The sequence below is a fragment of the Danio rerio genome, chromosome 2 (assembly GCF_052040795.2).
Source record: "Danio rerio strain M-AB ecotype USA chromosome 2, GRCz13ab, whole genome shotgun sequence".
Classification (NCBI taxonomy): Eukaryota; Metazoa; Chordata; class Actinopteri; order Cypriniformes; family Danionidae; genus Danio; species Danio rerio.
Window position 1 is genome coordinate 52,654,405 of NC_141022.1, and position 20,933 is coordinate 52,675,337.

General features: G+C 34.7%; 1 protein-coding gene across 19 annotated transcripts in view; it reads left to right on the plus strand.

Moving 5' to 3' along the window:
• sema6ba (sema domain, transmembrane domain (TM), and cytoplasmic domain, (semaphorin) 6Ba) overlaps nt 1-20,933 on the plus strand; it is a 269,128-nt gene that overhangs the window by 881 nt on the left and 247,314 nt on the right. For 9 of the 19 annotated variants that reach the window (XR_015477841.1, XR_015477843.1, XR_015477840.1 and 6 more), the window contains exon 3: nt 11,566-11,668. The exons of 3 other annotated variants lie outside the window; for them this stretch is intronic. Coding sequence is in view for 3 of the 16 variants with exons in the window: in XM_087239709.1 (XP_087095835.1) it covers nt 11,666-11,668 (3 nt within the window). In the remaining 13 variants the exon portion in view is untranslated. 19 annotated transcript variants of the gene reach the window in all.

Sequence of the window (20,933 nt, forward strand, 5' to 3'; positions counted from 1 at the left end):
AAAAGCTAACATTAGGCTATATGGACTACAGTGCCCTCGGGGCGCTCGCCTGTGACGTCAGCACCATCCTGCTACAGACAACTTTTCAAGCTTAGAAATATAGTCCATGACAATGAGTTAATCTCTCTCAGTTTATTATATTATAATCCACGTTATATATTATAAACAAGTACACAAAAACACACATCTATGTGCCTTTTGGATCGTTTTTACAGTGGAAATACATCTGTTTTGCTTTCCAGTTGTTGTAAAAGTTTTAAAACTGTATGTATAAATGTGCCTACATAATATTATCACAAGACATATTTAAATAAATAAGTATATCACTCACGTGCACACACAGCCCGCTTACCTTTGACGACAGAAATGAGGCGTGAGGGACAAGTCTATTAAACGCCTGCAAGTTCCATCATAGATGGAGAACAACATTCAATATTATTTTAATGTTACGAAGTACAGCGAGAAGCAGCTCATAGAGTCACATGCTTTAAATTTTATGGAGGTGTATAAATATTGCCGTTTTGACAGAGTTTATGTTCAGATAAATAAAAAACAGACGAAAAATCACATGATTAAAATGACAGTTATTATGTCTGTATTTTTACACATTCATTCACACGTTTGCATTACTGAGAGCAGGGAAGAGACAGGCTGCACTGGTAAACAGTATCTCCATAATATTGTTTAATTAAAATAAATGATCAACAGATTAATCTGTCCTGACGGTCTTTACAAGTGAAGGTATTATCTACACACAATATGAATTCCCAATTAGAAAAATGCTACAAACTATAAAATACTATTTATGAAAATACTTAAATCACAAACAAATCCAAATGTCCAATATAAGCGAGCTGCGCTCCGGACCAGATCAGCTTGATGACATATAATGTAATGACATATACTTTGGAACGAGGGAACCGAAACTGCTAAAATGCTAACTCACTTCTGGGTTTTTGCATACAAACTGAGGTCATAGTTCTTTCACTCTATAGGGAATGCTAAACATTGACTATTCTTATTGTAAGGTTATATATAAAAGTTTTAAATGTTTTAAACAATGATGTAAATAAACTGGTAAACTGTTGGTCCAAAGTGCATGTTGTATTTTAAAAAGTGACAATTAAAGCAAAAATTTCTAAAAAGGAATGTACCTTAAAGGGATAGTTCTCCCAAAAATGAAAATTCTGTGTCTGCGTGTATTTTTGGCCAGGTTTAGGGTTAGTTTTTGGCTAATAAGCAATGTTGAACATTGGCTAACTTAATGGCAAGTTTCTCTCAAAGTTTTGTCATCTTTAACAATAATGTGAATAAACTTAGTCTAAAGTATATCTCATGTGTTTAAAAGCAACATTTAATGTTAAATTCCTAAAAAGGAACGCTCTTTAAAGGGATAGTTCACCCAAAAATAAAAAATCTCTCAATAATTTGAATAAACTGTTGGTCCAACGTGTGTCAGGTGTTTTAAAAGTAATGTTTAAAACTAAAACTCTTAAAATGCTGCATTCCTTAATAAGATGGTTACATAATTCTGTGCGCGTGTGTGCACGCGTGTGTGTGTGTATGTGTGTGTATGTGTGTGTGTGTGTGTGTGTGTGTGTGTGTGTGTGTGTGTGTGTGTGTGTGTGTGTGTGTGTGTGTGTGTGCGCATTTTTGCCCATATTTAAAGTAAGTTTTTGACTAATACGAAGTGTTGAACATTGGCTAACCTTATGGCCAGATTCTGTCAACATTTTGTCATTTTTTTTAACAATAATGTGAATTTACTATTAGTGCAAGGTATATCTTGTGTTTTAAAAAGTGACAATTAAAACAAAAATTCCTAAAATGGAACAGATAGATCACCCAAAAATGAAAATTGTGTGTGTTTGTGTATTTTTGAAGTTTTAAAGTTAGTTTTTGACTAATAGAGAGTGCTAAACATTGGATAACTTTATGGTAAGATTCTGTCAGAATTTAGTAATTTATTAAACAATAATGTGAATAAACTGTTTATCCAAAGTGTGTTGGTGTTTTAAAAGTAATGTTTAAAACTAAAATTCCAAAAATCCAGCATTCCTTAAAGATTGTTCACCCAAAAATAAAAGGTCTGTCTGTCTTCCTGTGAGTGTGTGTGTGTGTGTGCGTGCGTGTGTGCGTGCGTGCATGCATGCGTGCGTGCGTTTGTGTGTACGCGCATGTGGGTGGTGTTGAACAGGGAGTGTTGAACATTGGCTAACCCTATGGCAGTGGTTTTCAAATCCAGCCCTTGTGCCACCCGCTCTGCATATTTTGTATGTCTTTTATATTTGACACAAGGATCAGTTCATAGATCCCTCTGTTAACGATAAATGGTCTGAATCAGGTATCTTAAGTAAGAAATGCATACAATATGTGCAAGGCAGATGGGCCTGAGGACCATAATTGAGAATCACTGCTCTAGGGGAAGGTTCTGTCGAAGTTTTGTAAAATTTTTAAACAAAATGTGAAAAAACTACTAGCCCAAGGTATATCTGGTGTTTTTAAAAAAATTGAACCTTGTATTGCAATTAGATCATAATTGTGAGATCTGTGTCTTGAGAAAAGAACTGCAGGATTATTATTATTAGACATCATTTGTTTTGCATGTGATACACATACCTGTGATACACACACATACATACACACACACATACATACATACATAGAAACAAAACAATTTACTACATATTTACATTTATATATAATCTGTATTATAAATATGTGTATGCATGTGTGTTTATATACACAGGATGAATATACACAGTACACAGACTTCATGTATGTCAAAACTTTTATTTTGAATGTAATTAATCACGATTATTTTTTTTCTTAGCACCAGATATTATTGTTATTTTTAAATTACGCTTTAAACAACAGATACATGACTGCAAAACAATAAAAAAGTGTGTAATTATACAATAAAAAATGAGCATTGTAACTTTTCATACATGTTAAATGTGACATCAGTGAGCTTTCACTCCATTCTCCCTCCACAATCACCAACTGGACAACCGCCAATCAAATTCGAGAGCCGCAGGCAGAATTATCATTTTATCTCAGCCATTTGATTAATATGAAATAGTGTTTTATGGTGCGGTGTGGCCTGCTGCCATTTGTGGTGATTTGTCACGTTTTTGCCAGTTTTCGCACATAGGTTTTCCATTTGCAGGGCCCATGCTAAAAAACACTTTCTGCAGTGATTTGCCACTGACCTGTGTCCAATTTGTAGATGTCAGAATCGGATACTTTCTCCCCGTTCCATATCAAAGCAGCATCTGTTTCGATGCTTGCCTAAAAATATCAGCCGTAATGGTTTCCTGATGCTCATCTCCTCAGCAACAGAAGCAAGGGTGATGAAAACCTGCCTGACAGGAATATTACTAAAAAGTCTTCCCCTCTCTCTCTTTTTTCCCCTCTTTGATCGCGTTTTTCTTTTTTTGAGGGATATCAGGGGCTTCCAGAGTCTTGTTTTTAGGCCTGAAAAAATATTTGCATTGCGCGCTCAGAAAGGGCTTGTTTTTTCAGGCTTCGTCTAAACTCTTTTATTATTTATTTAAGAAGCGCAAGATTACGGAGTGTTGCTAATTTGCTAATTTGTCTTATTTAAGCTGTGCTATTTGATGTGAACAGCCCTTGAGAAAATGCATGCATGTGCTTTTGATCCTGCGGTTCGGCGTGTTTGTAGTCTTTGAGTGTGTTTTAAACTTTAATGAGTCACATCATACTGCTGAATATATCCGAGGCTGAAGCTGAAATCCCCACACATGAGAATCCATCTGGAAAATCTGTTCTGCGAAGGGAGTGAGATCAAGTATGCACACTGCTGAGGCTCCTGTGATATGACACTTGTGTTTTATGGTTTAACGTGCACAATCTTTTTGGACTACAATGATTTTTGTATACTGCAGATGCATTCACTTTTTAAGTTTTTTGACTGAACAATTCCTTCAATATTTATGCCCCCCAAAAAAAAAAAAAAAAAATAAGGGTGGCAGATCAGTGGTTAACACTGTCGCCTAACAGCAAGCAGGTCTCTTGTTCGAGTCTCCACTGGGCCACTTGGCATTTCTGTGTGGAGTTTGCATGTTCTCCCCGTGTTGGCGTGGGATTCCTCTGGGTGCTGTGGTTTCGTCCACAGTCCAAAGATATGTGGTATAGGTGAACTGGATAAACTAAATCGACTGTATTGTATGAGTGTGTAAGGATGTTTCCAAGTACTGGGTGGCAGCTGAAAGGACATCCTCTGTGTAAAACATAAGCTGGAATAGTTGGAGGTTCATTCCGCTGTGGCGACTCCTAAAGAATAAAGCGACTAAGCTGAAGGAAAATGAATGAATGAAACATTTAAGAGATTTTTTGAGCAACCTTTCATATAAAATAATTTCTAAATTGATATATAAATCTTTATGATGCCATAAAATCGACTCAAAGCTAAATCTAAGCAATATTTTGATCTATATTTAGATTTGTTTATCATTGATTCTTAAGCTTTAGATTAGAAATAGGAATCAAGTATGCACACTGCTGAGTCTTCTGTGACATGATATTTGTGTTTTATGGTTTAACGTGCAGCATGATGGACTACAATGTTTTTTAAAATATTTTTTTATTCAGACTGCATTTACACTGCAGATCTCTTGATGGTCAATTCTGATTTTGTCTGACCATATCCAAGTTTTTTTGATGACCCGCTTACATCATCTTTTAAAAGTGACTTGTATCCGATTGTCTGCATTTACACTGCACTCAATGAATATCTATCCATCCATCCATCCATCCATCCTTACTGACAGCTGATAATAAAAGAATGTTCTTATCTCTATTTAGGCCCAATCTAATTCTATTTTTGTACCCTTACCCCTTCCCCTTGGCTCTTGAAAAGAGTGTGAAGGGGAAGGGCTTCAAAATTTATCCCTAAAAAATGGGACAACATTACAGCAACTGCACATGTCATCATATGTCATTGCGATCTCTTGCATCATATAAGATCGATGATCGCGACTGCTGTAGTTTTTCCAGTTGCGTTATTTTTTTGGTATTTATATTCAGGAATTTAGCGAAGGCAATGATATGATGTTATCATAACAATATAATGTGACAATAAGATCGTAACATTTACACAGTGGACATCTATGTAAACATCTACATCATCTATGTAAAACCACAAAAACAACATTACCATTATAGCAGACACTGTAAAAAGCACATTCCCAGCCACTAGACTTTTCTGACAGGGTATTCGAGTGTCATCGAGGGTCAGAATGTTGTGGAACTGCTATACAGGAGATATTATTATGGATTATAGATTGCGAAATTTAGGGGTTTTATTTAAGGTTTTTAAAAGCATGACTAATTTGTGGATCTCCTTACTTCCGAGTGCAGCTATGCTGCCCTCTTGGCTGGTGTATTCTGGGAAATTTTCTTACCCCTTGGTTTCGATTGTAGTCCTGAAAAATCTCCATTTGAAGGGGTGTCTACCATTTGCCCTTAGCTTCATGCCTTCAAGCTAAAGAGAATTGGGATACCCCTACCCCTTCACATGAATGCGCAAAACGAGGGGTAGGGGTAAGGGGAAGTGCTAAGGGGTAGATTTGATTTGGGATAGGGCCTTATTCTGTTCGCAGTATTATTTTATTTTTAATTATACTGTTTTGCTATCATTTATGACAGAAAAGTTCTCATTTTGCCATCTTTTAATCTTCTTTTTTTTTTTTAAACCAGAAGGCAACTTAATGTAATGTCCATGGCGTGATTTATGCATGTGATATATGCAACAGTTTTTTTTTGTTTACGTGGTGGATGTTACACTCTCTCTGTCTCTCTCGCTCTCTAACATGCTTGAATACTAATGTGCTATATAACAATATTACAACTTTTTTTGTTCTAGTATATGAAATGTAAGGTTTTGGACTGAAAATGAAATGAAAGCTTCAGAGTTGACGTCATTGGCTACTGTTTTTAATGACGCTTGACTCGCATTGGTAGATGAATATCCGATCTACCTGCTTACACTGCAGACACAAAGGCACGGATTCAATATATATAGGATAAATTTCCACATATGAACAAGGCCTGAATCTGATTTGACTAAATCGGAATCCATGTGATTTTTTTCATGCTTACACATACATGGGCCAAATCTGTGCCACATGGGAGAAAATAGTCGGAATTGGGTCACTCGAACCATGCAGTGTAAATGCAGCCTTGTTTACTTTTTTCAAGTTCACAACAACTTCTCTGTAATGAAATTTACATTTTTGGGTGAACGAATCCTTTAGTATTTATAACAGAGAAAAACAGTTTAAAGCATTTAAGACTTTTTTTTTTTTAAACAACCATTAATTTAAATGAAAAATCATTCAAAAATAAATGTAGAGTGGCTCTATAGTAGGGGATCTCGATCTCAGTCCAAGAGGTCTGGTGTCATGCAGATTTTAGCTCCAATCAGACACACCTGGGCTAGCTGGACACACCAGCAGGCGCTTCAGGCTCCCCCACACAAAAACCAGCAGACTGAGGAACAGCTTTTTCGTCAGAGCTGTCTCCCTCCTGAACTCTGCCCCACACTGTCTCTTTTGCCCCCCCCCCCCCCCCCAATACACCCCCCACTCACCTCTAACTTAAACTCCTCGCAATAACTGCACTGTTTAACATTTGCACGTTTAAAATTTGCACATTCACTGCACCACATTGAACTGTTTACTTATTGAACTGTACGTACCCACTGCATATGGGCATTTGTAATTATGTACACACCCACTATACATATACACTTGTAATCATGCTTATTTATCTGCATACTACTGATTATTAATAGCAACCTGCACATATATTTATATATTGTAAATCTGTTCATAGCTTATCCAACCTGTATATAATGTTCATAGTACATCCATCTGTAAATATCACCATAGTTTTCTATAACTGCACTTTATAACTTATTCCTGTATCCTGCACGTGCTGCTATTGCACTGCTGGTTAGACCTAAACTGCATTTCGTTGCATTGTACTTGTACATGTGTAATGACAATAAAGTTGAATCTAATCTAATCTAATCTAATCAAGCTCTTACTAAGCTTTTTAGAAACGTCCTTGCAGGTGTGTTGAGGCAAGTTGGAGCTAAAATCTGCAGGACTCCTCCAAGACAGTGGCTGTTTCTCAATTCCAAGAACGCAGAGAACGGACTTGCGTCCTTGTGGAGACCGGTCTTGCCAGGTGTCCTCGGAAGAACGAACTCAGGAAACCGTGAGGGCAGAGAACGCGTCCTTTGAGAAATGCGATGCTGCGTTCTTCCTGATGGTCATGTGACCTTCACGCATTTTAAATAGTAAATTATTTAAACATTACAGCATTCATACAGCTATTTATCGTTTCCCCCCTCTTCAAAATATATACTTTGCATAAAAACATTATAAATATACTCTGCACAATATAAATAAAACAGATTTTAATACGAATTTCAGCAAACAAACAACCCTTAATGTGTTTATTCCTTTATTGAGATATTCATGTTAATGTTTACTTTCACCGTTTCATTTAGGGAAACTCATGAGGTAAATAAGTGATATCTCTGAACTTTAATAATAAATCTATATAAAATGCTGCGCTTCCCACCTCCAGTCGGAATGACTTCTGGGACTTCCAGAGCGAGTTCGGTGCTCAAGTCTGCATCAGTGCGTCCTCGATATCAAGAATACATCCAGGAAGTTTCACGCGTCCTCCGTACTTGCGGTCTTGGAACTGAACTTAGGCAGCTGATAATGACGTTTTACGAGAACACGAGGACGCAAGACGCAAGACATATTGAGAAACAGCCAGTGTTTGAGTATATATTTTACATTTTACTGTAGATGCATTCACTTTTTCAAATTAACAACCACTTGTGTGTGTGTGTGTGTGTGTGTGTGTGTGTGTGTGTGTGTGTGTGTGTGTGTGTGCGTAAGTGTTCATTTATGGGTGAACAATCCCTTCAATATTTATAACCAAGAAAAAAACAGTTTGAAACATTTAAGACAGATTTTTTTGAGCAACCATTAATTTAAATGTAAAATAATCCATAAATTAATTTGTATATACTCTGTATGGTGACTCAACATGGACACAAAGCAAAATCTAGGCAATCTTTTATCAATGTTTTGATTTTTTTTTAATGCTTGAATACTTCAGTTTATAAATAGGGAGTGAGATCAAGTATGCACACTGCTGAATTGCCTGTGAAATGATATTTGTGGTTTATGGTTTAACATGCAAAACGTTTTTGGACTACAGGGTCTTTTATTACTCCTGTAGATGCATTCAATTTTTCACTTTTTTTCACTGCAGGTTCCACTGAACATCAGTAATATAGTGTGTATGTTACTGTAGTGGAATAAAGTGAAAGAATATGTGTATATTTGAGTTAAAATCTATACTTTGAAAATTTCAGTTTTAATTTGCGACATCGTAATGCATTTCGAAAGATTAATTAAATTGAAAAATGGCTGTTAATCATGAGCAGTTTTTACACAGTAAACTACTTAACTCTTAATTAACAGTTTTAACATGAACATTAACATTACATGAAAGTTATGAATGTTGCTATGGCAACTGGCTAAAATAAAATAAGTATGTTTTAAATGAATTTCAGTTCAATTAAAGTTTATTTCAGGTTGAAAAAGGTTTTCACGTTACATTACTGACATAAAAAAGTTAACAAGTTGCATTACACAACTAATAACTTTTTTATTTTCTTGGTGATTTTGTTTAATTTATTCATTCATTCATTTATTTTCTTTTCGACTTAGTCCCTTTATTAATCTAGGGTTACCACAGTGGAATGAACTGCCAATTTATCCAGCATATGTTTTACAAAGCGGATGCCCTTCCAGCTGCAAGCCGGTGCTGGGAAACATCCACACACACTCATTCAAACACATATACAGACAATTTACCTCACCCAATTCACCTGTACCACGTTTTTGGACTTGTGGGGGAAACCAGAGCCCCCGGAGGAAATCCACGACAACACGGGAACAACATGCAAACTCCACACAGAAACGCTAACTGACCCAGCCGAGGCTCGAACCAGCGATCTTCTTGCTGTGAAGCGAACTTGCTACTCACTGCGCGACCGTGCAACCTGTGATTTTGTCTCTAGTTCACAATTTGATTTGGGACATATAATCTGAGTATTTTATTAGACACCGTTTTTCAAAAACAAGGTGGCATGGTGGCTTAGTGGTTAGCACTGTCGCCTCACAGCAAGAAGTTTGCTGGTTTGAGTCCCGGCTGGATCAGTTGGCATTGCTGTGTGGATATAACATGTTTTCCCCGTGTTGGTGTGGATTTCCTCTGGGTGCTGCGGTTTCCCCCACAGTTCAAAGACTTGAGCTGTAGGTGAATTGGATAAACTAAATTGGCCGTAGTGTGTGTGAGAATGAGCGTGATTTTGTGTTTTTCAGTACTGGGTTGTGGCTGGAAGGACATCTGCTGCATAAAACATGCCGGAATAGTTGGCAGTTTATTCCGCTGTGGCTATAACTAATAAATAAGAGACTAAGCTGAAGGAAAATTATTGAATGAATTAAAAACAATGTTTTTATGGAGCAGGGATGTGTTAAAATGATAAAGTTTTTAAATTTATTTATAATGTTACAAAAGTTGAAATAAGCATTTCTCTTTTGAACTTTGAAGTTTTTATTCATCAAAAATCCTGAAAAGGTATCTCAAAACTATTTAATTGTTAAAGTAATTACATTACATTTTTTTATGTAATTATAAAAGGATCTCTAAATGATTATGCATCATGTTCAAAATATTTATTGATCATAAAAAAAGATTTTTGAAGGATTATGTGACAATGAACATATGATGGAGGTATGACTACAGAAAGCTTTGAATTTCATTTCTTATAAGTTATTAGCATAATAATCATGTTAATAATTTAATAGCTTTGTATAAATGTAAGCTTAAAAGACTAAAAACTAACTTAGTTTTTTATAAGGATTTGATTTGCTGTATATTTCAGTTAAAAACTTTAAGAAAAACTTTAAAAACAGCATTTGTTAATATGAACTGCACTGTAAAAATGCTCAGTTCCACACAATTGAATTGTATTGGGACATCGTGGAGTTCACTGAAAAAATAATTCATTGAATTTACTTTTTCTAAAAGTAAGTGGTTGCAAACTATTTTTATGGGCTGAATTTAAACAAACATCTGAAATTTAGCAATGTTCAACTTCATTTGTTTGAGTCTGTAGCTACCCACCGATTATTTCAAGAGTTCACACTTAACTGATGATCTATCAAAAGCTTGTTTGGCTTGCTGTCCCGGGAGGGAGCCCCGAGCTCAAGGGATCCTCGAGCCTGGGGCTTCCTCCCGTTGGTAGAGCGAGAGGAGAGCCTGAGCTCAGTGGATCTTCGAACTCCAGCTGTAGCTAAGGGAACACATGAAAAAAAGGGATTAGACAATTGCCTGATTGTTATGCATGTTGTATATCTTTGGATGGTGGGAGGAAATCAGAGACCCCGGGGAAAACCCACGCGGACACGGGGAGAATAAACAAACTCCTTACAGAGATGCCTACCGGCCTGGCGGGACCAGGACCGGCAATGTTCTTGCTGTAGGGCTCACAGTGCTAACCGCTGGGCCGCCGTGCCGCCCGATCAGTGGTAAAGGAGGAGAATAGGGGAGGAAGGGGGGTTTCTTCCAAACGAAGATAAAATGGACCAAAAACTGTGGTTATTTATAGTAGCTTAGGGCTCATATGATTGGAAGATAGTGATTAGCTAATACGAGACCGGCCGTGATAAATCATAAGCACGTGATCCTCTCGAAATTAGTTTATGATTAAACTTCACTAAAACAGTCCACGCTTCCAAATACTGATGTCCATATGCATTTCCTTTATTGAACACTGTGAAAACTAAAAGATAAACAAATAAACAAACCAAATGTTTCACACAAACACAATCGACAGGACATCAAATTAAACAAATAATATACAAAACAAGGTTTAGTTTACCGTGTCGGCCTGATAACCAGCTGTAGAATAAGCAGGAGCATTTAACAGGTGTTTGCATTGAGATCTCACTATGCTGAGTGACCATACAAACTCTCGCAGGTTGAATCAATCAAAGAGAATCATGAGACCTTCCACTCAAGCCAACCGCAAACAATGAAATTTGTAACATAAACATATATTAATACACATTCAAATAATGAAATACAAAACAATAAACAAAAATACAAGCTGACCAATCAGCGTCAACTACAGAGTCGTTCAAAAACTTATTAGTACTTACAAATTTAAGCAGATTGATGATAAACTATTTAAGTTTTTCCCGCCAAAAAAATAACGAATTGTGCTGTTTCAGCTCATTTAAAAAAAGAAGTTTAAACAAGCAGCAAACATCCTTTTTTGAGTCTATTCTCCAACATACTGGTGAAATCCAGAATAAACTCCATATTGTGGTGATCTGGTGTCAGTCTTGACCCGTGTCTGCTGTGAGATCACGGTGACAGATCATTATGCGTTCTTCATTAACTGCTTCAGTGTGTTGATGTCTATTGCTGCTCCTGTAGGTGTGGCGGTCAAGACCACAGATGGGCCATATGCATTATCTGAGAGGAGGCTTTGTGTTGGCCTGAGAGGGGGCTTTGAATAAACAGGGATTCAACAATAATGGTATGTTTAGTTTATATCCTTCTATTTTTTAAAGCATATTTATGTGTGCTAAGGATTCTACCTGATTTGTGTGAAATTGCGCATTGCTTTCTTCTGTGAAACACAAAAGAGGATAATTGGAAAAACATTGTGAACTGAGCAACGTTAGAGCCCACTGACTTCTATTGTATGTGAATCAAAGACGAAAAGGATTTTCAAGCATCAAAACAATGAGGATGTGGTGCAGTTTCAATAGATTACTTTTTTTGAGGAAAAGGTAATAGTTTATAGATTTTAATCATTTGAAATCTACAGTTTTCATGATGACACGTATTTATAGGTAATTACCGGTCAGAATATATGTTGTTTCAGTTCTATATTATTTTTGATTTTATTTATTGATTTATTTATCGCTGTAGTAACACTTTAACTCTACTATTTATTGGAAGTGGACCAAATTGTATGTGTATATAAGCCATGAACAAGCAAGCAAGCAATTAATTAAATAAATAAATAAAATGCTGTAGTACATAACTGTCATATAGTCAACAACTGCCAGTTAAAGAAATAATATATAATTTCTATATATTTATAAATAAATAAATAAATAAATAAATAATTAAATAAACAAATAAATAAATATATATATATATATATATATATATATATATATATATATATATATACATATATATATATATATATATATATATATATATATATATATATATATATATATATATATATATATATATATATATATATATATATATATATATGATTTTATGCAAGATTCTGAATGTGTCCACCCTATGGTCAAAAAAAAAAAGATCCTGGAGCAATATTTATGACCATGAACATTTGCAACCAAACTCAAGAGTAAACTGAAAATCTTTCAGGACTTTTAATCTCTGTTTTTTGTGTCGGATTCAAATGGTCAGATATGAGCACTCTGCTTAAAGACCTACAAGATGCCTTTCTGTTATAATCTATATATAATCTATATATTACTTATAATATTAATTCTTTGGAACCAGTAATATAGGATCCAATCAGAATCAGATCCAACTGAAAAAATAATATTATATTACTTATAACATTGAAGTGGACCAAATTGGATGTATATATGAGCTATGTATCTCTCTCTCTCTCTCTCTCTCTCTCTCTCTCTCTCTCTCTCTCTCTCTCTCTCTCTCTCTCTCTCTCTCTCTCTCTCTATATATATATATATATATATATATATATATATATGAATGTGTGTGTGTGTGTGTGTGTGTGTGTGTGTGTGTGTGTATATGTTTATTTATTGTCCATATGTAGATGAAATGTCTATATTATTTGTATTTTATTTCTTGATTTTTTTATTGCTGAAGTAACACTTTACGATTTGCTATTTATTGGAAGTGGACCAAATGGGATGTCTTATATTTAAGCCAGGAACAAGCAAGCAAATAATGAAATAAACAAATTAATAATACGTATAGCGATTGACTGTCCTATTAGGTTTATTGTGTAGTTCTTATTTTTGTAAATGTTTGTGCTGTAAAATTCAGTTAAAACATTTTAGAGGCATTTAGGGGTTTCTGTTTGTAAATGTAGATTAATTAAATAAAGAATGATTTAATTTTATTTTATTTTAGAAGAGCAGAGCTTTTTATTTTCATTGAAAAGTATGAAAAAATGCATTTAAATTTTTATTTCCACAAATTCATGTTTACTGCAGTTTGTATTACTTCAGAAATGTTGACATTTTCAAAGTTCTGCACCAAATTAAGTCACCAGTTTTTTTTAAAAAAAAAAAGAATACATAGATTTTAGTTCAGATTGATCTCTATGCTGGTCGTCTTAATGGTCCAGTTCGAGACAGTGTTGAGATCTCAGTGAATCTCAGAATTAGTGTGAGATCGATTTTTCCCTGAGGAGACAAATCTGAGAAATATAAACCTTCTCCATTTAATCAACAGGGGGAAAAAAACAAGTGAGATATTAATTACATCTAATTATCCGAGTGCGCACCCGTTGCCTTTCTGAATGTCTTTGTGTGCGCGCGTGCGTGCGTGCGTGCGTGTGTGTGTGTGTGTGTGAGAGAGAGAGAAAGAGAGAGAGAGATCCATCCCCCTCTCGGATGGTTTGGAGCCTCAGTCAGAAGCCCGTGGATGATGCTTGTGTTTACGCAGCGCTCGGCGTCTCACCGGTGGATGTAAATATCAGTTTATACGCCGCACAGAGTGATTCATGAGCCCCGCCAAAGGAGCCGCTTGGAGTGACACTCGGTTCCAGACTGCAGGAGGATGTATGGCGTTATTGACCATCTTCTAAACCATTTAAGGATCCTCAGACATTGATATCTTTATATGCACGTGAATCTGCGGGCGGACACACACACATACATACTGCGCCGCGCGTCTTTGGACCCGTGCCACGGTTGTCTGTCTCCGTCCGTTCACCCAACCACACCTACCCGCTGTAGCCTCACCGAATTACAGCAGCAGCAGCGTCCGCGCACAGGATCCTGTCGCGAAAGGGACATTGTGTCTGCGCGGAGAACGCAGATCCACTGCGCTATTAACGCCCGGTGCGCACCGGAGCCGCTCAAAGACGCCCGTAACAAACCGATATGTCAGCCCGGTGCGCGTGATTGCTTTAGAGGAGAGGCAGGTGAAATTATCAGCTTTGTCCCGCATCCTGCGCCAAGAAGAAACGCATCACCTTGAGGATTTTTAACGCACAGCTAACTTGCCAGGTGAGCCGGTCATTCGCATTAGTGATGGATTGAATAGATGTTCACCGGGGATCGGAAATTAACTTTTGTGTTTTAAGGGGGTTTTAGTCTGGGTTAATTTCAATTGTTGACTGAATTCTTTTCACAAACACTTCAGGGTCTGCAGTGGCACTAAATCCATGACTAGGGGTTTAAAACAGTAGGAATGATTGATTGTTTTATATATATTTGGATCTTTTTAATGGTATTTTTTCCCTTGTTAATTTCTGACTGTGATGAGCGTATGGTTTTATGCAAGATTCTTCGTCAGTATGTGTCCACCCTACGGTCAAAAAAAAAAAGACCCTGGAGGAATATTTACGGTAGCTTGAACATTTGCAACCAAACTCAATAGGAAACAGAGTAAAGTGAAAATCTTTCAGGATATTTTGTTCTCTCTGTTTTTTGTTTTGGATTCAAATGATCATATTAGCACTCTGCTTATACCTTAACATGCACCTAAATCACTTGGAAGCTTAAAGTTAAAGATATTTATTTTATGTATTTCTGATAAATGCCATTTTGTATTGGTGATGGCAGTGCTTTCCACCAATGATGTGTTCTGAAATATTGCAATAAGTCATGAAAAGCTTAAATACAGCCAAAAGATGGAAGAATATTCGTCTGTCTTTGTTTCTTTTGGAATATTACTTACATTATTATATTATTATATTACTTATAATATTACTTCTTTGAAATCAGTAAAATAGAATCAAATCAGAATCAGATCCAACTGACGTTTATATTATTATAATATTATACAGGATCCAATCACAATCCGATCAACCTGAAAGTTTATATGATTATATTATATTACTTATAACATTAATTCTTTGAAATCAGTAATGAAAGATCAAAACATAATTAGATCCAACTGACGTTTACGTTATTATAATATTATATCACTTATAATATTAATTATTTGGAACAAGTAATATAGGATCCAATCAGAATCAGATCCAACTGACATTTATATTATTATAATATTATATCACTCATATTATTTATTTGGAACCAGTAATATAGGATCCAATCACAATCAGATACCACTAAAAGTTTATATTATTATAATATTATATCACTTCTAATATTATTTCTTTGGAATCAGTAATATAGGATCTAATCAGAATCCAATCCAACTGGAAGTTTATATTGTTATAATATTGTATCACTTATAATATTAATTCTTTGGAAGCAGTGATATAGGATCCAATCAGAATCAGATACCACTGAAAGTTTTATATTATTATATCACTTATAATATTATTTCTTTGGAATCAGTAATATAGGATCCAATCAGAATCAGATCTCACTGAAAGTAGCATTCAAAAGGATCATGTCTGAATCTAATTAATGTCATAATCTTTTTACAGATGACACAATGATTTTCCTATGTAAAATTCAATACATATTCTATGAGGAATATGGCTGCATTAGTGTTGAGAATCGTGTGTTTCTTTTGGAAAAAATATTTTTTCTGTGGAACCAGTTCTAATGGAATCCAGTGAGAATCAAACTCAACTGAAACTCTTTGGATTTTGAGCATTTGGGCTGTTATTTTTATTGGAGTTTTATTGGGAGCACATTTGTCATATCAAAATAATGTTTGCTGTTGCACATTTAAAGGAAGTCATGTGGAAAAATTCTATTGATGGTCTGAAATGTTCTTGTTTATATATAATTGAATGTGATATAGGGGTGGATGTTTCATATTTGTTTCAAAATTACAGACATAATTTTTTTTTTACATTACAAATATACTAAAGTTTAAATATAAGAATATTTTAAGTTAATAAATAAAATACTGATCAAATTTTGTGATGGTGAAATCCCCTTTTCCATTCTATTTGTAGTTTGGTAGCAATATCTTTTTAGGAATCAGGTGTTCTTAAAATCCCAAAGAATTTCAAAGATGATCTTTTTATTTTTGCTTTGAAATAATGCTGCAATTCCATTCACAATCCTTCATGAGTTTTACCCAGGTTTAGCCGGGCTCTTTTTCATCTCATTCAGGGCTTCAGCAGCATGTCTTATAGGTCATGCATGCAGGATCCATATCTTGCAAAACTGTTTAGTTTGTAATTCTGTCACGTGCAGGGTGAGCGATCTGATGCGGTGTGCTTTCACTGCTTCATTGCTGTATTGTTGTGAATGCGTGCACACACACACACACGCAGACCAGGCCCGCTGATGCTTCATAATTCTGCTGCTCTCGCTGGTAATAAACAAACCTCTCCACCAGTGCCAGGCTTATGTAAAGCACGTTTCGCATGTCAGCGGTGTTTCTGAACACAAAGCTTTTGGTATATTGGCTTGGAGGACAGGGGATCATTTCACCATGTGCTTTGGGGATATATACATGCATGACTGAAATGCAATCATCACATGAATCCAGGCTTTGTCCTTTATGTGATCATCGCCTGGGTTTGTTGCTTTTGTAGGTTTGCATAATTTATCAGCTTAGTTAAGAGAAACTGGTTCCCTTGTTTCCAAGGAAAAGCGACCATTTGTGAGTTAAACTTGAATGGAACTGTTCTTTAAAAGAGTATTTGAGGGTAATATGAGGCTGATTTATGGAAAACACCCACTAAAATGACATTCAGTATAACAATAGAATAAATATTCTATTATTGAATAGATTAAATGTATATTATTGTATAGATTAAATACCATCGTTCAACAAATAAGTAAATAAAATTAACTTGCAGACAAATTTAGAGCAGTAATTATTTTATGTTCTTAAACGATTCACAATATATATAAATAATCATTATTATATTCAGTGTATTTTTATTTGTTTTTAAAGACCCACATTATTAACATTGTAATTGTGTCTCAAGGTAAATATACAGTGCTCACCATATAGTTTAAGTCAGAATTATTAGCCCCCCTGTTTATTTTTTCCCCCAATTTTCTGTTTTAAGTTTTAATAACTCATTTCTAATAACTGATTTATTTTATCTTTGCCATGATGACAGTAAATAATATTTTACTAGATATTTTTCAAGACACTTCTATACAGCTTAAAGTGACACTTAAAGGCTTAACAGGGTTAATTAGGTTAACTAGGCAGGTTAGGGTAATTAGGCAAGTTATTGTTTAAGGATGGTTTGTTCTGATGACTAACGAAAATATCTAGTTTAAAGGGGCTAATAATTTTGACCTTAAAATGTTTTAAAAAAATTTAAAACTGCTTTTATTCTAGCCAAAGTAAAACAAATAAGGCTTTCTCCAGAAGAAAAAATATTCTTAGACATACAGTGAAAATGTTCTTTGCTTTGTTAAACGTAATTTGGGGAAAAAACTACAAGGGCGGCTAATAATTCTGACTTTAACTGTATATAAGTTCACCCCTTACAAATCTCTCGTTTTAGTTCATAATTTTAATAGGAAGCTATACATTATTGTATTTATGCATATACATTAGATTAGTCAGTACTGAAGCCAAATCTGGAGCTTATCTAACAAAATAGCTTACGATTACGGTCTAAAATTAGTACACTCAAATTTATATGTTATAGAAAATATTAAATACAAATTTAAAAAAGAGAAACAAAAATAAAGAAAAATTTAGTTGAAATGTAGTAGGTTGAAATTATTTTTTGCAATATTTTGAGTTTAAATTGCTATGGAGTTGGATGTGGAAAGAGGATGTTTTTTATTTCATTTGATTCAAAAATACAGAAATACATTTTTCACATTTCAAAATTGTGCAAATCAAAATTCATTCAATGTGTTTTAAATAAACAATTAACAATTGAGAAATTTAAATAATTTAATATTTTTTATTATGAAATTATCTATCATAATTGTCTCGTAATTGTCTGTCTGTCTGTTTGTCTTTATCTCTGTCTATCTGTCCATCTCTTTGTGGTTCTATCTTTGTCTGTTGTTCTGCCATGCATTTTATCATTTTGCCTGTTGTTCTATCAATCTGTCACTCTGTCGGTCATTCCATCATTCTATCTATCTATTGATCGTTCTAAATATTGAAAGAACAATTTTTTAATTTAAATATTTAAATATTTTAAATTAATATGTATTAATAAAATCAATAAAATGTTACTTTATCTGTCTATCTATCTATCTATCTATCTATCTATCTATCTATCTATCTATCTATCTATCTATCTATCTATCTATCTATCTATCTATCTATCTATCTATCTATCTATCTATCTATCTATCTATCTATCTATCCATCCATCTATCCATCCATCCATCGTGTCCTCCAAACAAAAGACACAATTGTCCTCCACCAAGGTGTTGTAAAAACAAGCTGGCCTGTAACTGCCTGTTGTTTTTCGTTTTTTTCTGCTGACGTTTCGTCTTTGCCCTCTTAGGCACTGCATGATTTATTTATATTATTTATTTATTTTTACCCATAGGTTCCATGACTTTGAAAAATAAATCACACGTAAGGACAGCCTAGAGAGACTTGCAGAGGAGAACAGAATATTCAGACAGGGGATAACATCTAGAGATAAGAGTGGAAATGTGCGCTGCTCTATGTTGTACAAATCACAGCAGCTAAACTGTTTGAATGCATCTCACAGTAAATACCGGCCAGATTTAGGCGTTTTGTTTGCTTGCCTGTGCAAAACTGTCCACCGCAAGAGCTCTGGGTGGTTGCCAAGGTGTTGCTATGCAGTTACTAAGGCGTTCGGAGTTAGTTGTTAACATGTTGTGATGCAGGTGGTTGGTAGGAGACTAATTAAAAAAAAGCCTTATATATATATATATATATATATATATATATATATATATATATATATATATATATATATATATATATATATATATCTCAATCATTCACCAAGCACAAATCAAACCTCTGATCACATACAAAAGTAATAAGTTTAGCATTCTTAGATTAGAGTAATGGCTGAGGTTTTTCCTCAAATAATATAGAGAAATGAAGAGAATGATAAGCCCTAGATGTGAAAGGCAAAATGACTAGCCCTCCTGTGAAATTGCATTTTTTTTCAAATGTTTTTTCTTCTGATTTCTTCTTAAGCTTTATTTTATTTTTGCCAGAATTTTTTTTTTTTTTTAAGTATTAAAATGCTCTTTAACGTTAATATCATTCGTCTTACTTGCCTAATTGACATAATTAACTTAGTTAAGCCTTTAAAATGCACTGTAAGATTGTTACCTCGGGGAGTGACACAAACAACTGGAGTTTTGGATCCACATGCAGGTTTATTCAAAGTCAGGTAAGCAATGGTCAACACAGGTGCAAACAGGTCTTTGGAGACAGTCCAGAATCACAGACGAATACAGGCTAGAGTTCAGAAAGGCAGGCAAAGAGGCTAACAAGGCTAATGGTCGGTACACAAGATAACAAGACTAGGAAAACGTGTTGTAGTGTTACTAGTGACAGATAACAAAACTCGGCAAACTGAAGGGGTGAATGTGTGGCTTAAATAGTGTGTGTTAATCAATCTCTGACAATCCTAAGGTGGTGTGAATGTAATCAGTCTTGATGAGGAAGCATGTGTGAGTGTGACCAGAGTGCATGTATGAATATGTAGTCCAGAAATGGCAGATTTGTAGTCCATGGTTATTGTAGGTGCAAACCAGCGATCTTATGGGAAATAATCGCTGGTAATCGTGCTAGTATCATCTAAATATTACATGTTCATCATGGCAAAGACAAAAGAAATGAGTTACTAAAACTATTTCTGTCGGTTGTTCTGTCACTCTAACAGTCATTCCATTATTCTATCTAGTGATTGTTCTAACTATTAATTAAACTATTTTTTTATTTAATTATTTAAATAATTTAAATGAGTAATAGCAATAAGGTCCATAAAATGTTACAGATTCTATTAGTCTATTGGTCTATCATTTATTAGAAATTAGTTGCTAAGACTATTATTTGAAAAAAAATGTGTAAAAAATTGCATTAAACAACACTTTTCAAATTTGAAAAATATAGATTTTTTTTACACACACAAACTTGTACACTAACACTCAAACCATAAATCTAAAATAAATTATTTGTAGTAAAATTAAATACATAAACAGATGTGTATCAGCTATATTTCTATGGCAAATTTAAGAAACAACTGCCATTGACCAAAGTGCTTTTTCAACATAACTCCATAAATCACAGAAAAAGAAAAAAAAATCACTTTTACACTTACAACTAAATGTAATTAATCAACAATAAAAGCCTGATTAAAAGCCACTATATATGTATAGTATAGGGTTGGGGGTGTGGACTTCCGGGAGTTTTCCGGAAGCAGAACAAAACGGGAGATGGGTCTGAAATACGGGAGACTCCCGGGAAAAACGGGAGTGTTGGCAGGAATGCCCAAATCTCAGTGATTTTGAGGATCACCGCAACATGACGTGATGTGAGTTTGCCCACCAAATTGCCCGCAAAACATTTCTTTTGCAAATGAACTGGGATTAAACTATCTGTACAAACTATCGGTGTATTTTACACGTTTAAAATGTTTTTAAATCAGAGCACGTTTGTAATAAAGAGACTAAAATTGCTATGTAATTTTTAACAGC